General features: G+C 37.1%; 1 protein-coding gene across 11 annotated transcripts in view; it reads left to right on the top strand.

Moving 5' to 3' along the window:
- Positions 1 to 19,436, top strand: part of LOC105077956 (uncharacterized) — a 515,300-nt gene that overhangs the window by 117,145 nt on the left and 378,719 nt on the right. For 7 of the 11 annotated variants that reach the window (XR_012506661.1, XM_074362686.1, XM_074362670.1 and 4 more), the window contains 4 exons: positions 798 to 1,292; positions 1,444 to 2,720; positions 5,051 to 5,382; positions 5,560 to 5,731. Coding sequence is in view for 10 of the 11 variants with exons in the window: in XM_074362686.1 (XP_074218787.1) it covers positions 2,658 to 2,720; positions 5,051 to 5,382; positions 5,560 to 5,731 (567 nt within the window). In the remaining variant the exon portion in view is untranslated. The remainder of the gene's footprint in view (positions 1 to 797; positions 1,293 to 1,443; positions 2,721 to 5,050; positions 5,383 to 5,559; positions 5,732 to 19,436) is intronic. The other 4 variants (XM_074362620.1, XM_074362637.1, XM_074362661.1 and 1 more) reach the window with 3 other exon arrangements.

The following is a 19,436-nucleotide window of genomic DNA, read 5'->3' on the forward strand; positions in this document are numbered from 1 at the left end:
TGTCATATTCTTTTTTAACCATAAGTTACTACAAGATATTGAATATAGTTCCCTGTACTACAATATAAACTTGTTGTTTATCTATTACATATAGTAGTTAGTATCTGCAAATCTCGCACTCCCAATTTATCTCATCCTACTTCCTTCCCCCCGGTAACCATAAGTTTGTTTTCTATGTCTGTGAGTCTTTTTCTGTTTTGTAAATAAGTTTGTTTAGCTTTTTTTTTTTAGATTCATACATATAAGTAATATCATGTGGTATTTTTCTTTCTCTTTCTGGCTTACTTCACTTAGAATGACATTTTCCAGGTCCATCCATGTTGCTGCAAATGGCATTATTTTATTATTTTTTATGGCCGAGTAGTATTCCATTGTATAAATATACTACGACTTCTTTATCCAGTCATCCCATTTTTGAATAGAGTTGATGGGAGCAACTAGTGTTAGTGGTATCTTCAGTGGAACATCATGTTCTTTAATACATATTGAAATTTGTTAACCCAATTCTGTTTTACAAACTAGGAACAATTTCTTACAAACACATTGATATACAATAAACATGTTATGTAAAATTATGATTGTCAGAATTGATATTCGAGAAAAACATGGTCAACATCTTATTCATCTAATTAATACATTATAATTTTTCCATTTATATTTCTTTCTCCTATTTTAGTTATTTCATTGATTTATTTCATTCGTGGATCTCACGAGTACACCATGTGGGAACAGAGAGCGCTAAGTATGACTCCTTGGAAAGTAGGACTATGTCTTATTGTTTTTTATTCTCATTGTAGGAGAGTGTCTTGCGTAAAGTAAGTGCTTCACACATGTTGGTAGAATCATTTTAATGGTTGAGATCTTGATCCTGCGTGTGGAACATGGGTTCCAAAAGAAAAAGAACTGAAGCTGTTGAATTAAACCTTGAATTAAGAGACTCAGGAAGACTGTTCCAATGGTTATAAAAAAAATACTGATCCGTCCTTTGCTAGACTCTACCTGCCCTACCAGGCTGGAGTATACTGCTTCAGCTTATAATGCTCACTTCAGTTCTAGAGTCTCAGATGTACACAAAATACAAAGCAGATATCTCCAGAGAAGATCATGGAACTCAGAAAGAGACCTGTAAATTTAATAAAAGATATTCAGAGAAAAGTATGATAGTACTTTTTATGCAGAATATCCATTGAGCTAAACTTTGGAACCTGCGGCATTCTTCGTTGTAATTCTTTAATTCAGGTCAAAAAAGAGAACACAGATACCTGGAAGAGGCCACCCTGACACAGGGACTGGTGAGTACACACATGTAAGAACCTGTAGGTGCTCTTCTGTTTGTTTGTTACTAGCTAGATGGCCTGTGTTTCCCATTTTACACAGCTGAATTATTGTATTACATTTAAGTCTCAATACATTTTGAGCATTTACCATTTCTTTTCTCCCTAGGATGTCAAGATGAAATTGTGGATGTTATATTATGCCAGGCAGAGAACTTTGTAATATGGAACGAGGAGTCGTGAAAGCAGCCATCCTTATAAGAGATGCTCAAACATTCTCTTCATTTTTCACTTTATATCCTTGCAAGTTCTATTCCTTTCTTCAGGATTGACTCTCTCTCTGTTATGGACTGAATGTGTGTGTTCCCCCAAAATTTATATGTTGAAGCATTAACTACACCCCAGTGTGGTTAGGAAGTGGAGCCTTTGGGAGATAGTTAAATTTAGATGAAGTCACGAGGGTGGGATCTTCATGATGGAATTAATGCCCTTATATAAAGAGACCAGAAATCTTCCTTACCCCAACCCACCCCTCCACCATGTGAGGACACAGAAGGCAGCCATCTGCAAGCCAGGAAGAGAACCCTCACTAGAACCTCACTGTGCTGGCATCTTGACCTCGAACTTCCAAGTGTCCAAAACTGTGAGAAGTAAATGTCTGTCTCTAGTATCTCATTAGATCAGCCTGAGCTAAGACATTCCCCCATCTTTTTATATCAAGCCAGACTTCAATGCCTAATTCAAGTATCATCTTTCTTTATGTGTGTGTGTGTGTGTGTGTGTACAAAATCGGCAGACTCTATTTTTAGACAGAGGTACATAAGAATGCATTCTCCCTATAAAAGTTGTGAGAAATATAAAAAGTAAAATACGACACCAACCCTCCCTGCCCTCACAGAGTCCTCAAGCCAGGCGTAAACACTATCATTTCAACACTATCGAGTGTTAACTCTCAGTCCTTTTTCTATGAAAATGCCAGGTCTAGTCCTTTCTCTTACGGTTATTTCTCCTGCTGTTTGCACACAGCCCTTTGTTACATTTTGTTTAATACTCAGAAGTGGCTTTACAGCAAACTAATGAAGCTCGGTTTTCAGGAACACTTTCTTGCACAGACTAATTTCAACACTCTGGGAGTTTTATATATATAGTTTTATATATTTCCAATTTGGGCGAGTTCTTGTTTTTTTAAGTGCTCTGTAAATTTCATGAGTTTCAAGGCCCCACAAAGCCTGGAAATGCCCCTGCTTATGCCATATTTATTTAAATACATGACAGTCTTCCCCATTAGAATGGAAAGTGTTTTCTTGACTTTTTTCCCCCCTGCAACAAAATGTGTAGATCATCAACTTGCTCATAGTGGGTGTGTGATAAATTGAGGATTAAATGAGCTTCAGTCGTACCAAAGATTGCTTGCTAGAGTCAGAGCTTCCACCAGGAGCAGAGAATGTAAGTACATCACAGCTTGGATGTTTTGTTTTCCCTTTCGTGTAATGTGCATCGATAAGTAAATTCTAACATGTTAGTTTTGTTTTTCACCTACATAATAATCACATTCTAACCAGTATATATTGAATTCCTACATTAAGTAGGGAACAAAAAAACCCTCTGACTTCTAATACTTCAGGAAGACCAGGTTAGATTTCTAGCTCTTCAGTCCGTGAGACTTTCTCGAAAGTAGTGTTGTCCAATAGAAATTCATGAGGCGATGGAAATGTTCTGTAACATCTGTGCTGTCCAGTATGGTAGCCACTAGCTACATGTGGTGACTGAGCTCTTGACGTGTGACTAGTGTGACTGAGAAGCTGAATTTAAAATTCTGTTTAATCGTAATTACTTTACATTTCAATATCCACCCATGGCTAGTAGCTACCATATTGGACAGTGCAGCTCTAGAGGGTTATGAACAATGCGATTCATTTGGGGAGGGTTTAACTAAATGAATCAGTACATCAGTTATAATACATGATGAAGGCTCAAGTTTGGACAATATTATAGTCCGCTCTCCTAGCAGCAAATTTATAGACCATGTTTAGCTGCATGGAAACTTGAAAAAGGAAATCAACACACAGCAATGCAACGAATTGAAAAGGCAATTTCAAAGGAAATGGAAATAACATTTCAGTTTTTAAAAAGAGCTATGCTAAATTGAAGACAGGAGGGAAGGAAATTATTTCAAAGGTGAAAAGAGCCAAGAATCCACAGTAACAATCTCCCTTTCTCTCGCTGAGCTAGAGAACAGAAGCAGAACAAAAGAGAGAAATTAAGAAGACCTGTGGGTATGCCAGAGATCTCATTGTTTCACTGTGTGCACGTATTTATTTGGGTAGGGAGAAGTAGATATGAGCCAACAGGGCCCTATGGCTTAAAACATGAGTACCACCGTTATCCCCCAAACCTCCAGAAGTGGCAAATTGGACTATTTACTTTGTAGCATGACAGGGCAAATGTTTCAAATGATCTACTGACTATGGTCAGCGCTCCAAAGTTACTGTTCTAATGCTGGTTAAAAAATAAAAACACAGACGAAAATATCCTAGAATCTCATTCTGTAATTCTTTGTGGCAGGTTATGAATATAAATTCTTTGACAAGAAGATGAAATTATACCCCCAGGATGCAAATTAAATTACTTGTCCCTGAAATACTCGTTTTGTATTAGTTTAGAAAGTGCCTGCATCTATTTCTATTTAGCACATATTTATGTTATTTCAGTGTTGATGGTGATCTTTCACATGCAGTTCTTACAACTTATTTTCACTTGTGTAGAGATTATCTGGTGACTTTTTATATATTTATATGTTGGGCTTTAAACAGATGAATATTTCAACATGTGTTTCTAGCTGCAAAGGGGAAAAATGCAGATTTTATTGTTATACTTTAATATGTATTGGTAACATTTTATTGTTGCTTGAATCATTAAGCATTAGAAAAATCTCATTATTTGGCTACTTCTTTATGAAAGTGCACAGAGCATATCCTAAAAGCACATAAAATTTTCTGGATGGGCTAAAAAATCATTCAACATATGCCTTGCTTCCAAAAGGATAAACAGCATGGGGATAGCAGTGATGTGTGTTTGGAATTTCTTCTTAGCTTGTGGAATAAAATGAGGGACACCTGTTAAGCATTGGGAGGCACTGAGAAGGAGGACCAAAGTTACCCAGCTGAGAGCAAGTTACCTGATGGGATAGTGCATTTGAGTTTTATGTTTTGAAACCAACTTTCCCTTAAAAAAAAAAAATCACAGCAATATGTGAGTATTAAAGAAAACTATTGCACTGGAAATTAACTCTTGCTGCTATTTTGGCTAACTTCTTTTAAATATTTTTCTGTTTTTAGCCTTATTTTACATGTCTGTAATCATACATTTTCAATTTATTATTTCACTTAGTGTTGAAAGACTAGCGTGCCTCCAATTGCTTTATAATTTTAGAAACATTATTTTCTTAATGCTTATACACTAGTCACTAAAATCCACAATGACTGAATGACTAACTCACAGATTCAAGAAATTTTTACCTAGTTTGAAGATTATTCAGAACTTAATGTTTGAACTTTCTCTGCTGGTGACAAATCTTTGTAAGTAGTTTAATGAGATAAAAAGATGACCTCAAATCAGTAAAATTTCTTTCTCACATATAATCTGGTTGATTGAGCTCTTTTAGAAGGAAGGCAACACTAATTTAGGAAACTAAATCCTCAGACGCTCATTGTCGTCTCCCTAGTTCTGGAGTGTTAGAGTAAACGAGAAGCACCTGAGAAGCGTCTTCTTTGCAGGCGGAAGAGCAGAGGCCTCCTCTGGACCAGACGGGAAAGAGCCTCTCTCACCCTTCTGAGGAGGGAGCGCGGCAGAGCTTGGAAAGAGAAGCAGTAAGCTGCTGGTCTCAGTGTTTCCCAGAGGGTGCGGGCTTTTCTGAGGCACAGAAACAGGTGGTCACACCTCGCTTGAATAACATAAACAGTCTTTGCCTCAGTAGGCTAAGGAAAAACCCAAAGCCTGTTAAAGATGAGATGAAACCAAAGAACGTGATTTCAAGATGTAAGAGGACGTCAACGGGATCAAATACACTAAAGATGTCGAAGAAACAGAGAAACTTCCATCAGATTCGGTAAGAACGCTGTCTTTTAATGGCCTCCAAGAGAAAAAATGTTAGTAAAATGAGGAGAATAAAAAAGTTCATGTTTCTAATAAGATAGGAAGTAGGTGAAGATTTAATGAAGGCAGTGGATATTGATTCGTATATGGAGGGTGGACTGTAAATTATACATGGATTTTCACTGTGCAGGGTCAGGACCCTAACCCCCATGATGTTCAAAGGTCAACTGTTTATCTATATATATAAAGAGAGAGAGTTACTGAAATGGAGAGAAAAGGTAAAAGCTGGAGCTCAGGACATAGGATCAGTGAAGGAGACAATTCTGCGTGAAGAGGTGCGGAATGAGAGGCTTCAAGTGAAGGTTAGTCTCACACAGTATTTTGGGGCCTGGGAGAATCTTAAAAAGGATACGTAAAAGAGGGGCAAGTAATAGTCAGGATCCTGGTGATGCTTAATAGGATAAGCGTGTGGTGGGTCAGCTCTTCAACGATGCTCAGCCAGAGCAGAAACAAGGAAGACAGAACGCAGGAGAGGTGGAGGGGTGAGAGCCAATTTGCAGTGCTTTGATGACTGGCCTAAACAACTCGGCGTATACTGTTAATTAGGGCACTGAAGTTTCACGTGTTATCCTTTATCACATCTCACACATAAGAAGGTGAGAAAATTTAGAATTGAAAGAGTGTAAGCTCTAATCTTATAATTTTATTTTGTATATAGATTCCTGTTATCTCCAGAGTTTATATATATGTATATATTTATTATCTCTAGAGTTTATAATATATATTATTATTTACCTGATATAGATAATATATCTCAGATGTTATATAATATATGACAGATATATCATATATATCAGATATTATATAACATCTGAATCTCAAAAAGGACTCACTTGAGAACCTAAGAGCATTCATTGGCTTTGAGTTCAGAAGTACCTGTACTGGAATTTGGGCTGTCGCTAATTAGCTAGTCAGGTAAATTGACGAACTGCAGCCTTAGTGCCCTTGAGCGTGAAACAGATCATGCTCAACTTGCTGGTTTTTTAGGATTAAAAGTCATATAACAGTACTAATACTGTTTAGAATATAGAAGATGTTTAATCAGCTATTTAATGCTATTTTATACAGACATACATGGAAAAATCTAAAAATCCTTAGTATACTTTTGATATTCCTACCTGACTGAAATGTTGTTAACTAGTTCTAAGAACTGCTTTTTTCCTTCACTTTTACATTCAATAAATGATACATTTGAGAGATTTCCTTTGGGTTTCACAGTAAATTGGCAAAGTAATGATTTTACATTTGGTTCTATTCTTAATGTCTAATGGAAGTAAAATAACTTCTAGATTATTTCAACTGCACTGAAAACATAAATAGCAGTAGTTTGCCAGCTGCAAAATTGATGCTGAAGTTACTTCAATGGCACACAGGATGTTGAATGCCCATAATCACAAGCCAATTCAGTGCTGACACTTGGCTGAAAACATGAGTTAATGTTTTAAAGTAAGTAAAAGTGAAATAGCATCTCTCCTTTAAAGTAGTCTGTTAGATTGCAGTGTAGGATCTTTGAATAAGCACGTAAAGTTAGTTACATGATTTGTATCAGTTCCAGAGTCCCTTCTCCTGTTCTTCGCCAGAACCCCACCCTATGTGTATTTTAAGGATCATTTACCTATAAGGTGCTTAACTAGCCTCTAGATGGCACTTTGACATTCTTGGTGATTCTATTAGTGGTTTGTTCTCTCCATGGACAGACTTGTAGGTGACACAGGACATATATCCCACTTTCTCAAGTGAATTAACACTTTATAGGCAAAATTCATATATTTCAAATATATGCTAAATCTTGGAATATCATGTAAATTGAGCTTCCCCTCCCTCCATGAAAACTGGGCAGTAGTGGAAAAGTTACTTAATTTTAACACTAACCATTCTATCTCCTCCATAAATGTTCTGGTATCTCACAGATAACCACAAAAGAACCAAAGGCAAAAAGTTTTATTGGAGCATTTCTTTTGGTTAGAGAACATCCGTCAGGATCTTTCTGTTTACGTGTCCTCAGCGGCACTCCAGAGTGTCACGCTTGTCACCAAGGCTGCTGCATCGAGAGTCACAGCTTTGCTTTCATTTGGTTAATGAAACACTTAGATTATGCATGTGAGCTGTTCCTGTTAATTTCATTATTGACATCCAGGCTGTGAATGCCATCTCTGCTTCTACTCCTTCTATGTGTCATCTTTCAAGTGAAACCAATAGTACCTCTTTCCTCTTGTGATCCTAAAAGTCCATAATCCAGTGAGAAATAATGGGTAGAAATCCACTTATACAGACCAGCCTGTACTCAGCTTTTTGTCCCTTCCCCTGCTTTCATTTTATTTCCTCCTCAAATACAGATATAACTTAAAGTGGAGGAAATTAAGGTTGAAACTGATATTGAAGCTTTTTTTGCACAAATTTTCTTGCTTAACAAACCATCTTCTTCTGTATGAAAACCTCTGTTTTCGCTTCTGCCTTTACTCCAGATCCTGTCGCTTCTCACTGCTGCAGGAACTTGGCAAGATTGTGAATCCTTTTCTCCATCATTTATCTTTAGCTTCTGTCGTTTTTACTAGCTCTTGGTCTGTAACATTATTCAGTCTTTCTCATGCTAAGGAACAACAAAGCAAGCTCTTCCTAAATTTCGTTTTTCCTTCTCATTACGTTTTATCTTCTTTCTAACAAAGCCTCGGTGCTGGGAAAATAAGGTATAGTTGCTATCTGGAGTCCTTCACTTTCCATTAATTTTCAGCTTGTGAGGAGGGCGGGTATCAGAACAACAGAAAGCTTATTTTAAAACACACATTTCCTCTGACAGATTGCCTTTTGACATTTCTTTTGGGAAAGGGGTGCTTCAACTTTGAAAAATGCTCCCTAGCTGATTTCCATGTGAGAATCACTATGTTAACACAGTGCCTCACAGTTAACATTCACTGTTCTCCAGAATCTCCCCACGAAGATGGCTCCCAACTGGCAAACTCCAGTGCCACTCTCCAGCCCTACCTTAGTTGAGCTCCCTGAAGCCTTTGAACTTGTTGACCTTGGCTTCTTTGTAATCCTTTTCACCCAAGCTTCCTCTGTAGCACTTCCTTCTTTTCTGTTTACTACTTGCTGGCCACTGCTGTTCCTCCAGCCTCTCCTCTCTCTCTCTCTCTCACTCTCCTTAAAGAGTTTTGTGTTTGCACAAATTTTCAGCTCACTATATACACCAACAAGTCTCAGAAACATCTATCCAGGCCACATCTCCTTCCTGGGTCCTAGATAAATACATGTTACTGCTTCATGCACCTGCAACTTGGAAACTCATCCAAGTCCTGCTCAAATTTCAAATTCTTTTGCTTCAATATTTTAATTATTTACCTGACTATTCTTTCTACTAGTCTGTGAACTCTTGAAAAACTAGAGAAACTCGGTTACATTTATTCTCATATTTCCAGTACCTTACACTATACTGAATGAAGGATCGAATATTTGATACAAAAATAATTCACAACCATCTGTGTGAATACACTGTATGTAAACTCTCTATAGAATGGTCACATTAACACAGACATTTCTATAGAATTCTTAATTAACTGAGAAGTAACGTAAGAATGTTCTGTGAGGTAAATTATGAAGGGACAGTTTAGTGGAATTTTTCAGGGCATATTCATGAGTTATAACTGCTGAAAATACTTTCCCGCTCATCTAGAATATGTTGAGTTGTTTCATGACAACCGTAGATAGTATTAGGCGCTCCGAGTATCTGTAAGCTTCTTATGGAGGAAGAAAAACAAGTTAAATTGAAGCAGTTTTAGAGTCTGACATAGGGATCAGCAAACTACAACGAATGCTGACAGGACAAATGTGGCCCGTGGCTTGTTTGTGTAGGGCTAACAAGCTAAGAATGGTTTTTACATTTTTAAAGGGTTGTTTAAAAAAAGTAGAAGAAAGAGGAGGAGGAGGGGGAGATTGAAGAGGAGGAGGGGGTGACTGAAGAGGAAGGAGGGAGAAGAGGGAACAGATCTTTAAACTGGTCACGTTCAGCAATGTCACCTGAGAGTTAATATATATATATATATATATATATATATATAAAAATCACATTCATTTCGTTCACAGCCCAAATCAAAATGATAAATACATATCTACTTATCAGCTCCATCAAGTAATTAAATCCATAACCTTTCCTGTTAGATATCAGATCTATCTAAAATACACCAGTCTTTCTCGTACTGAACAGAAGTCACCAAGACATTCTATTTTAGTATCTAATAAAATCTGGGAAAATACTTAAGGCCTTCTGCTTTTTAAGAGTGTCTGTACATATGCAAGTTATTTATCAATTAGAATTGAATTATTATCATTGAAAACATTATAATGTATATCTGGTCAAATAAACAAAAAATTTACTGTAAAATTTATTTCAGATGTTTTACCAGCCATTCAGTAATTAAATTTACTTATTCCTAATTTTGACATTCACAAGATGTATGATGTACGTTTTTAAAAAATTACTTATTTTCACAAACTAGAAACTGAGATTGAGCCAAGATTCATAGGATATCCTGTGGAGTGTAGGCACACATATCATGGAACTGATGCCTTTTCGGCTGATTTCATACAGTACCGAATGGCCTGAGTGAGGTTTAGGGGAGTGGTTTGGGGAAGACTTACCTTTGGCAGCCTCCTCTGTTGTCTAAGTCATTAGGCCCTCAGGGAATTGCTCAGGTACCCCAACAGCTGTGTTTCTGTTGTGCATCAAGCCTACACCTGCATTTTCCCTCTGTTTACTTACATGCTGCTTGTTGCAGTGCTAACTGAGGACTATGGCAGGAGAAGAGGCCAAGGAGGCATGTGATGGCAGATTCAGGATCTCTGGCTCTACCCTCACCTTCTCTAGGCATCCCTCAATTTGCCCCATCACTGTCATGGCCATATGGTCCCAGGGCTAACACTCTAGACTGAAGAACTGTATTTGATGATGACTTACATCGTTTGTAGAGGAAGGAGAAAGAAATACACCATTCTTCCTTGTCCTCCTTTTGCCTGGAGGCCAGTAGGTCTACTGGTGGCACACTTGCTTTGAGATTTAGGTAGATTAAAATTTGTAAATGATTATATAAAATGACAGGTAAGTTATATGAACCTAACTATAAACAAAACACTAAAGATGATCATCCCGTTCTAGAATTATGACAAGGACAACAAAAATGGGGGTTTGAAGCTGAATTTAAAATGAATGTAGAATTCAGGCTGGGAATATTTCAGGCAGGTGTGTTATGTATAGAACAACTGCAAATGAAACTCACCAAATTGAAATCATGACAAAATTGAACTTGTTTGATCGTTGAAGGTTTTGTTACATAGGAAGTACACAAAAAGACTCGTGGGTTTATCAAAGGGAAAGCGAGAAATACCAAGTGAGGGCAGAATGATTCACTAGGACTAGGAGTAGAAATAGCAGAATCTAAGTTTAAATATGACCTATGTATCAGCTGTATAGAATTTCAGAATCAAAAGAAGACACTCAGCACAAGCTTCTAGATTACATGCAGAAATTTGTGGAATAGGATTATTTACCTTTATCAGGAATAAGCATTTTCATAGTAAAGTATTTGAAATACTTGAAATAATATTAACTTCCAACCCCCAGATGCATTGCAATTGGTCACCTAAGAACTTTCTGGAAGAGATGGTTTACACTTGATCACATGCGAAATAATAGTTGAATTGTTGAAATCAAATGTAATCTTAATGACTATTAGTCTGTTATACTGCCTGGTAAAAATCTTTAGCACTCTGAGTGTGAAATAAAGTAATTCTCAAGGCTTTAGCAAACAAGATTTCTTTCCAAGGTTCGTAGGAAGGTTACAAAAATCCTAAAAGGGCTTTGAAAATTATTGACTCAAATAGAAAATTCATGAAAGCTGTGATCAAACCAAATTAAATAGGTCCAACTCAACTTAGCATTAGAAAAGATTTTCCAAAATACTTCTCAAGTGAAGTAATACACAGGCAACAACTTTGTATACAAAATCACTCAGGTGCCTCTGGAAATCAGTTACTTTGAAGTGCAAAGCCAAATCTTCCAATGCATACATATATTATTTGAAAATCACAGATAGGATGTCCGAGTGTGGCAGAATAATAATAAAAAAAAAAAAAAGCCAGAGTTTTAGAAAATGGGTAAGGCTTCATAATTATTTTAACCACTGGTGAGTATGAATTCATATGTATCCTTAAATATTGATAGTCACAGGAAGTTTTGTTAATTTCCCTTATTGGGAAATATATATATTAAATATATATACAAAATTCACTTAATATATATGTCATTCAAATTATTCCAAATAATTGAATTTTTTTATCTTTTCTATAATGAAGTTGTTTTTGGAAAAAAAATCTAAGAATTGGCAAGGATGGTGAGGAATGGTGGTGATGGGTGAGAATACAGGAAAAGCAATAAAGGAAATATTTATGATAAGGAGTATTATAATTACTTAATCATCAAATCAGAGAAAACTCATGCCGAAAAAGTTTTGAGAAATGTCAGCTAGACTATCTTCTCTGTCATTAGGCAAACTTAGTTGAGAAAAACAGCCCACGGTCCTTCTAAAGACTAGCAGATAAAGAGATTTTCCAGATAAAGGTTAGATTCAGGGCTTAACAGACCCCTTGGTCAGCAGATTCTTCCCAATATCTAGCTTAAATCCCCTGAGCTTTAATTTAAGTGTGTTTGTCCCAGTTAGAACACAGAGAAAATAATTTGTTATAATAAAGTATAATTAAAAAAAAGCTTTAGCATAATTCCAAGAAAGAAAGAACAAGAAGAAATACTTACAGACTGAAACTATCACCTCTTTATCTTAATCCATATACATATTTTTGTTCAACTTTTAACTCTTTTGTAAAAGCATCATTAAATTATGAAACTCCAGCATATTTTTAATAAGACATAATTTTAAGGACTACAGTAGAGAATTTTCAGGGTTAGCATCATCGTAAAAAGGACAAACACACACATTTCAGCATACTGTGTAAATCAAAATGATCTTGAGTGAAATATAAATGAAGCCATTTGAGAGTCATTGTGCTGGACTGTTAGCTAGTGTAGTCTTCCTTCCTTTTTCTGCCCTCTATTCCTTACTTTCTGAGACACTGTTGTTTAGCTTTAGTTTCTAATTGTTTTCTGAAACATTAAGTCTCAGAGAAAAAATACCAAATTGACTAGCATCCTTATCATGCTATTAATGATTACATGGGACAGATAATTTTGTTTATGCTGGCATCACTTGAATTTTAAGGAGAGAGAATTTAGACTCAACCCTAAAGTTTGCAGTACTTTGCAGAAATTTAGTACTTACTGTTCATTCTTTTTATTTATATATTTATTTACTTAAGCGTTTATTTTGTGACGTTTCACACAGCTTTATTTTATCTTTTGCATTTAGAAATTTAAGATCATTGAAACATCACAGATTTTGAAACAGGAACTAAGAGTTATAAATTTTCTTATCTTTTGAGACTTGATTATGTTGATTTCCTGTGTTTTAATTTAAAGGATCATGCTAAAGCTTGCCTGGAATTTGTTAGAATTTGGGCTGTTTTCCCATGGAATTATATTTTAGAGAAGACTGGACACAGAATTTCACTGTGAAGATTGTAATATTCATTTACATACTTGGTTATTTTCACTTGCCTTTTTTAGAATTTGTCTATTGTTTTTTTAAGAAAAAAATAGTCACTGAAACATTATAGCAGTTTGAGGAAATAAGCCTTCCACTATGTCTCATGATCTTTACTCTTAAAAAAAATAACGTTCTGTTTTATTCTCAGGCTTGTATTCTGGTAGTTTGCAATTTTGAAAAGGGCTATAAATAAATAAAAGAAAAATCAGAATAGCCGGATTTCTATTTTGAAGGAACATGAGATGCAGGGAATTTTAACATATGTTTTCATGTACTTGAAAGCATGCTGAATCAGTCCTGATAAGCTGCTGGCATTGAATTCCGGACAAGGAAGGGCAAATGCTTACTGACTGCACTGAAGTTGTATAAGGCAGTATCATGAAAGACATTGATAGAAGAATGGGAAATGCTGACATTTGATTACATGGAAATTTGTGCTACTCCAGGAAAAAAAAACATTTTGAAGCATTTTATTTAATAGACAATCATAGTCATGATGGACCAATCACTAAACTCTTGGTGGGGTCATCATTTGCCCACAATCCTCGGGCCTGACTGTTGAGACTAATTCTAACAGGCCAGATGCCTTCTTCTCCTTTATTGCTGTTTAGCACAATACGGTCTTTCCCAATATACACAATTTTCTTGAAGGGCTTCCAAGTCCACTGGGTCCATGTACAATTGTGGATATCCTTTGCAAACGTTTCCAAAGGGGCTATGCCACTTTCATATAAATCAAGGGGGTAGCTGGGAACTTCGGGGGAGGAAGAAGTAAATTTATGGAACCTCACCATCCCCAAGTCCTATCTAGTCATTACCATCTAGCCTTATGCTAACATCCAGTTTTGCTCTATTCCCACTGTTGGAGGAATCCATTTTCCTCTGTTCTTTTAGGTTCTTCTCTCTGGTGTATGAATGAAATTGACATGGGACAGATTAACAGGAGAAAATCAAACAACAGTTGAATAACATGTCTGCATGGAAGAGACCCAGGAAAACTCAGTAAATCACCAAAATGGCTGAACCCCTCCTTTAAATACTATTTTCAGCTAAAGACAAAGAGGATGTTGGGGTTAGTAGTTTGGGACTTCAAAGGAAAGGAAGGCAACTGACATGGAGAAGGAAAAGCAAATGTTTGATGAACAAAATTTTGCTGGGCCCTGCAGGGAGAGTAGGACACAGAAAGGAGTTTTAACAAGCAGACTTTGTTAGGTCCTTCCTTGTCTGCGTACTTAATCCATACTCTGGTTGTCTATGGTGAGAATTCCTGTCTTGGAATAAGTCCTGTATCTGCTTTCTTTAGGCGGTTAGGAGGAAGGTCAGCATTTCTTCCTGAGTCTTTTGGGTCTTGATTTTTTTTTTTTTTTTCCAGCTCGGAAGAGTCCACATACCAAAGAGATATTTTGTGCTGGCAAATTTTGTTCCCTTACACCACGCATGTGGGGAGATAGTAATCATTTGATCTGATTGATAATATAAAAATGGAAAATATTGTGTATTACCTCTAGGGTGGAAGCATTTAAGGAATGGTCAGTGGAACTCCCCAGTTTCTGCCCTTCTAGTTGACCTAGCTGGGGAACCATATGGTTTTAACAGTTTCAAGAAACCTTAATAGGAGGGTGTACAGATGTTCTGTGACTAAATGTCTGCACCGTCTTTATTCGTGTCTTCATCAAACCTGCTAATTACCAGGATGGCTCAGTTTCTCATGGTAGAGTAAGAGTATCCATTTGAAGTTTAGATGTCTTCTAAATATTGACTTTAGAATTTTTACTTTTCCATTTTAATGGTTTTAAGTTTTAATCTCTGTACTGTCATTGACAGTATTTCTACTGGTGTGTTCACCATAAATGTTAGGGAGATTGCCATTGAGCTCTCTGGCTTACATGGCAGGAAATAATTTGATTTGGTTTCCTGACAAACTGGATGAGATGTCTCTTCCAATGAACATTCACCTTGCCACTGAGCATGCCATGTATTTAGACACATGGTTTTATTTTTATGATCTTTTAAAACTTCATTTATTTTATGTAGCCCATGGCTGAGATAATCTTTTATAAGTTTTCTGAATACCAGGATTGGTGGCAGGTTTGAAAGTGCTCTGCTTTGGGCAGGAATGGAAGTATTACCTCCCTGTAAGGCAAGCATCCAGAGAAAACATATATTATTATTAATAGGAAAATTCTCAGCAAGTTCATTTTTCATTCATACTTTGTGGTGTATAATATTATAGAGGATACATGTAAGGGAAATGTTACCCACATATTGATTTAGAGAGGCAGTGTTATAGATCATATTATAGTTAGCCATTCTATACATTATCGCCCCATGCCACTTTTAAAATACATGGTATTAAAAGTAAAAAAATAAAATACATGGTGTCGATAGAGTAGGAAAAAAAAGGAAAGATTATTTTCCTCTTGTTTTAACTTAATCATTTCTATGTCACAGTTTTATCAGGACAAATGAATGAAGAGAAAAGGCAGGGACAATACGATTAAAATAAATTCATATTCAATCTACACTCATGGCTGCTTTTGGCAAGGAATTGTGTAAAACTCCACTTGGGTGTCTTGAAGATGAAATTTCTTTTCTGACTGTCAGATTAACTAAAACAATCCTTAATACCAAAGGGTCAGAATAAGCATAAACCCCACTATACTAGTTCATGGTTCTAAAACAACAGACATATGGAGACCCTGTTAGGACTCACTGATATTCTGTAGATGAAACAACAGGCAAGGCAAAGCCTTCCCTTCAGGACTCCAGCGGCTACTGCATTTGACAAGAACTACAACAAGGTCAAAATATTTTAGTGACGTTGGTGACCATTATGCAAAAAATGAAAGTTTTAAATATGAGAACTTATACCATTTAATGCTTACTGTGTACATTCAAAAAAATTTAACTAGTGCAAAATGTTATTGGGTGTCACGATTAAAGGTTTTAAATCTGTTATTAAGGGAGGACTAGGGGTTAGGAATGTGGATTCCTGTTTCTGATCACATTGCAGAGACTCATTCTTCCTTGTTCTACCAAGCAAGATAAAGGAGTTCTAAGTTTTATAAATTCTTTGTAATTTTCTAATGGACCCCATTAACACTCCTTCTCATTTTGATCTTAAAATATATGTCTGAATAAAGCATCCAGGGAGGATTCCCTCCCTTCCTCCTCCTCCCATCCAAGTGGCCAAAGAATCTTGCAGATTATTATTAATTATTTTATGTTTATTAACTCAACAGGCATGGTCTGATTGACCATGTAAGGACATGAATATTTCATTTCAGAAACGAAAATCTTCTGTTCCAAGAAAAGGGTAGAGTACCTCGTTGGTTGGACATCCCAAATTGTACTGCTAGTTTGACACTTGTCTAATGTTGAATACTTGAGGTCACATTTACCCAAAGAACAGGTAGTTTTTAGGGGTTGCTTTTAATCTCATTGCATTCTTCATCATTGCAAGAAACCCACCATGAAAAGCAAGCTGTTGTTCTCTAAGCTTCTACTTCAGTGGTCATCAGTGACAGGAAGACAGCAGGTACGTTACAGACCCATTTGGTTCTCTGGAGAGCCACACCTCTGCGGTAATGCAGCAGTTAGAACTGGCAGGAAGCCTTGTGATGCAGAGGTACATTTTTAAAGGTATAAAACAGGTGTGTTCTGTTCTATATTCTCTAAAATGTATTTTTTTAATGATCTAATGCCACTTTTTTGAATAGTAGACACCTGAGTGTCTATTATAACTTAATCAGCTTGAATTTAATTTTTTTTTAAAAAACATTCTACCCTGCTTCCTAATGTTTTTCCAAGAAAAATGCACTACTGATTCTAAAACAGAGCCAATTACCTTTGATAGACATTTTGCTGCTTTTAACAGGTTTATAAAAGACAAAGCCTTAAGATAAATTACCTCATTTGGTTACTTTGGTGTTCTTTCATAAGCAGTCTATCTAGAAGTTATTTTGCTTAAAAGTAGACATTCTGTGCATACACTGAGAGTTTGTTTCGCCCGAGGCAATTCTTTGTTTATAATTACTGCAATTTTTTTTTCAAAACAAAGTAATTTATGTTTTCTGGAGTAAAATCTTGGACACTTTTGATCTCTCACTCTCTCTCTCTCTTTCTTTTTTTTTTTCTTTTGTCTGGCCACTTTGTTTATTGTCCTCTTGGTACAAGGTACCTGGTTATGAGGTGTCAGGAAAGCTCGTGTGTGGCTTGGATAGTAAAGAGCAGTGCTTTCTCAGTTTCCTTTTTGGTGTTTTGGTATAAAATAATCCAAATACTTCTGCAAGCCTCCTTCTGCTAGTCTGCGGTGGGGTAGGTTGGGGAGGGGTGAGGAGGAGAGGGCTGTGGGGAGGGGCGCCCAGAAGCTAAGTACCTCAGAAGGAAGCCTGGGGACTGGTGGTGGCAACTCCAGGTGGGCCAGCATTGGTTTCGCCAGGCTGCTGCTTCCTCGTGGCTTCCTGGGCCTGGTCACAGGTGATCAAGTCACTGGAGGACCGGGGAGATTGCGAGGGCACTGGGCATGGCAGCACTGTGGCCATGAAGGGGGGAACGGATTTCCCCAAGAAGGAGCTCCCCAACCAGAAACCTGGACGGCCTTGGGGAGACCAGAGTGGCGGGGATGGCTTCCCTACGGTACTCCGTACTTGGCACTTCTGTGGGAACTGTTACTGGGAGTGGAATCCAGGCGGCTTGTGGGCTGGTGAAAATCTTGGCTATGATGCCACCCTGGACTTGGCGCTTGATCATGTTCATGAGTGCTGGGAACTGGGGCCGAGCCCATTTGCTGAGGAAGAAGTTGATCTCTGATTTGTCTATGGTCTGTATTTAATATACCTAGAAGGTACTTGACAACATCACTAAGATAGAACATCACAAAGATAGAGGGGTCTTAAATTTAGGCAACTGTCTCTATTAGACACCTCAACGTCTACAAAATGATTTTACCCCACATTTTCTTTGGTAAGGAAAATGTATTTATGCTCAAATCACAGCGTGGACTAGTTGCCCTCCCAGCTTCTTTTGCCAAGAATACAGTCTCAAGCTCTCTCACTCAATTCTTCTTTTCTTAAAATTTTTTTATTTGTTTTTTTGGGGAAGGAGGTGGTAATTAGGTTTATCTATTTAAATGGGGTCACTGGGGATTGAACCCAGGACCTCGTGCATGCTAAATGCCCTCTTTGACCACTGAGCTATACCCTCTCTGCGTTATTTGTTTTTCAAAACATTATTTTACGGAAAGAGTATTCAAGGAGGCTTGCTTAAAGTCAAGCAGTCCATCTCCTTTTACAAATGATATAAATTACATTCCTTGAAACAGCTAAAGCAACAGAAAGCAGGTCATCTAGTTCATTAACATCTGCTGAAGGAAGTCACAGAGAGGATCTGCCTGTTGGTTGACCCTCAAGGTGGACCCAGGCTCCTCATTCCTCCCGTCCTTTGAATGTACGTTCTGTCCACCATTTGCCTACTAGGAGCAATTCCAAGAACTAGCGTTGAGAGACTAAGATGCTGTTCAGACCATCTGAGCTGAATATGTGACTGAACCCTGGTAAAGCTGTACAAACTTTTAAGATTCGGGCGGGCAGGTGCAGAGATCTACTGGTCTTGAGGCTGACCAAGACAAGCCTTGTATGTCCCTTGCTTACTAAAACTGCCACCTGCCAATATGGAGTGACCTGCCTCTTTCTTAGGTCTCTCCCTGCCCTCTTTGTAAGGGGCCAGTTTTGGATTTCACCTGGAAATCTCCTGAGTTTGCAAATCAACAGCATCCCTTTGCAAAATCTCTTTTCCTGAATTGCTGTTCTGAACTGAGCTCTGGTATGATGCCATCAGCCTATATTGATAATTGAGTTTGTCATTATGCTTATTAGATGGCTGTTGCAAAGAATATTGTTTGTTTCATTATACAGTGAGTGGCTTTTTTATCAGGCGCCTTAGAAGAAATTACTGTTTGATCTTACCATCACCAGCGATTGGATTTTTTTCTGAGCAGTTGGTTTATTTCATCTATTTTATTGTGATTTATAAAACTGTTAATTACATCTTCCCAAAAAGAATTGAGTTTTTTTTCTCACAATATATTTTTTAGTTACTGAAATATGAGAAAAGTGCGTTGATGAGTCCTGGAGTTTTTGGGTGGAAATAACTTTGATAATAATAGCTAGGACAGTTGTCCCTTGAACAATGAGGAGGCTGGGGACACCAAACCACCAGTTGAACAACCCAAGTATAACTTTACAGTTGGTCCTTTGAATCCACAGTTCCACATCTGCAAATTCACCCAGCTTCAGATGATGTAGTACTGTGGTACATACTTATTGAAAAACAATTTTCATGTAAGTGAATCCATGCA

Source organism: Camelus bactrianus, chromosome 1 (assembly GCF_048773025.1).
Source record: "Camelus bactrianus isolate YW-2024 breed Bactrian camel chromosome 1, ASM4877302v1, whole genome shotgun sequence".
NCBI classification, from domain to species: Eukaryota; Metazoa; Chordata; class Mammalia; order Artiodactyla; family Camelidae; genus Camelus; species Camelus bactrianus.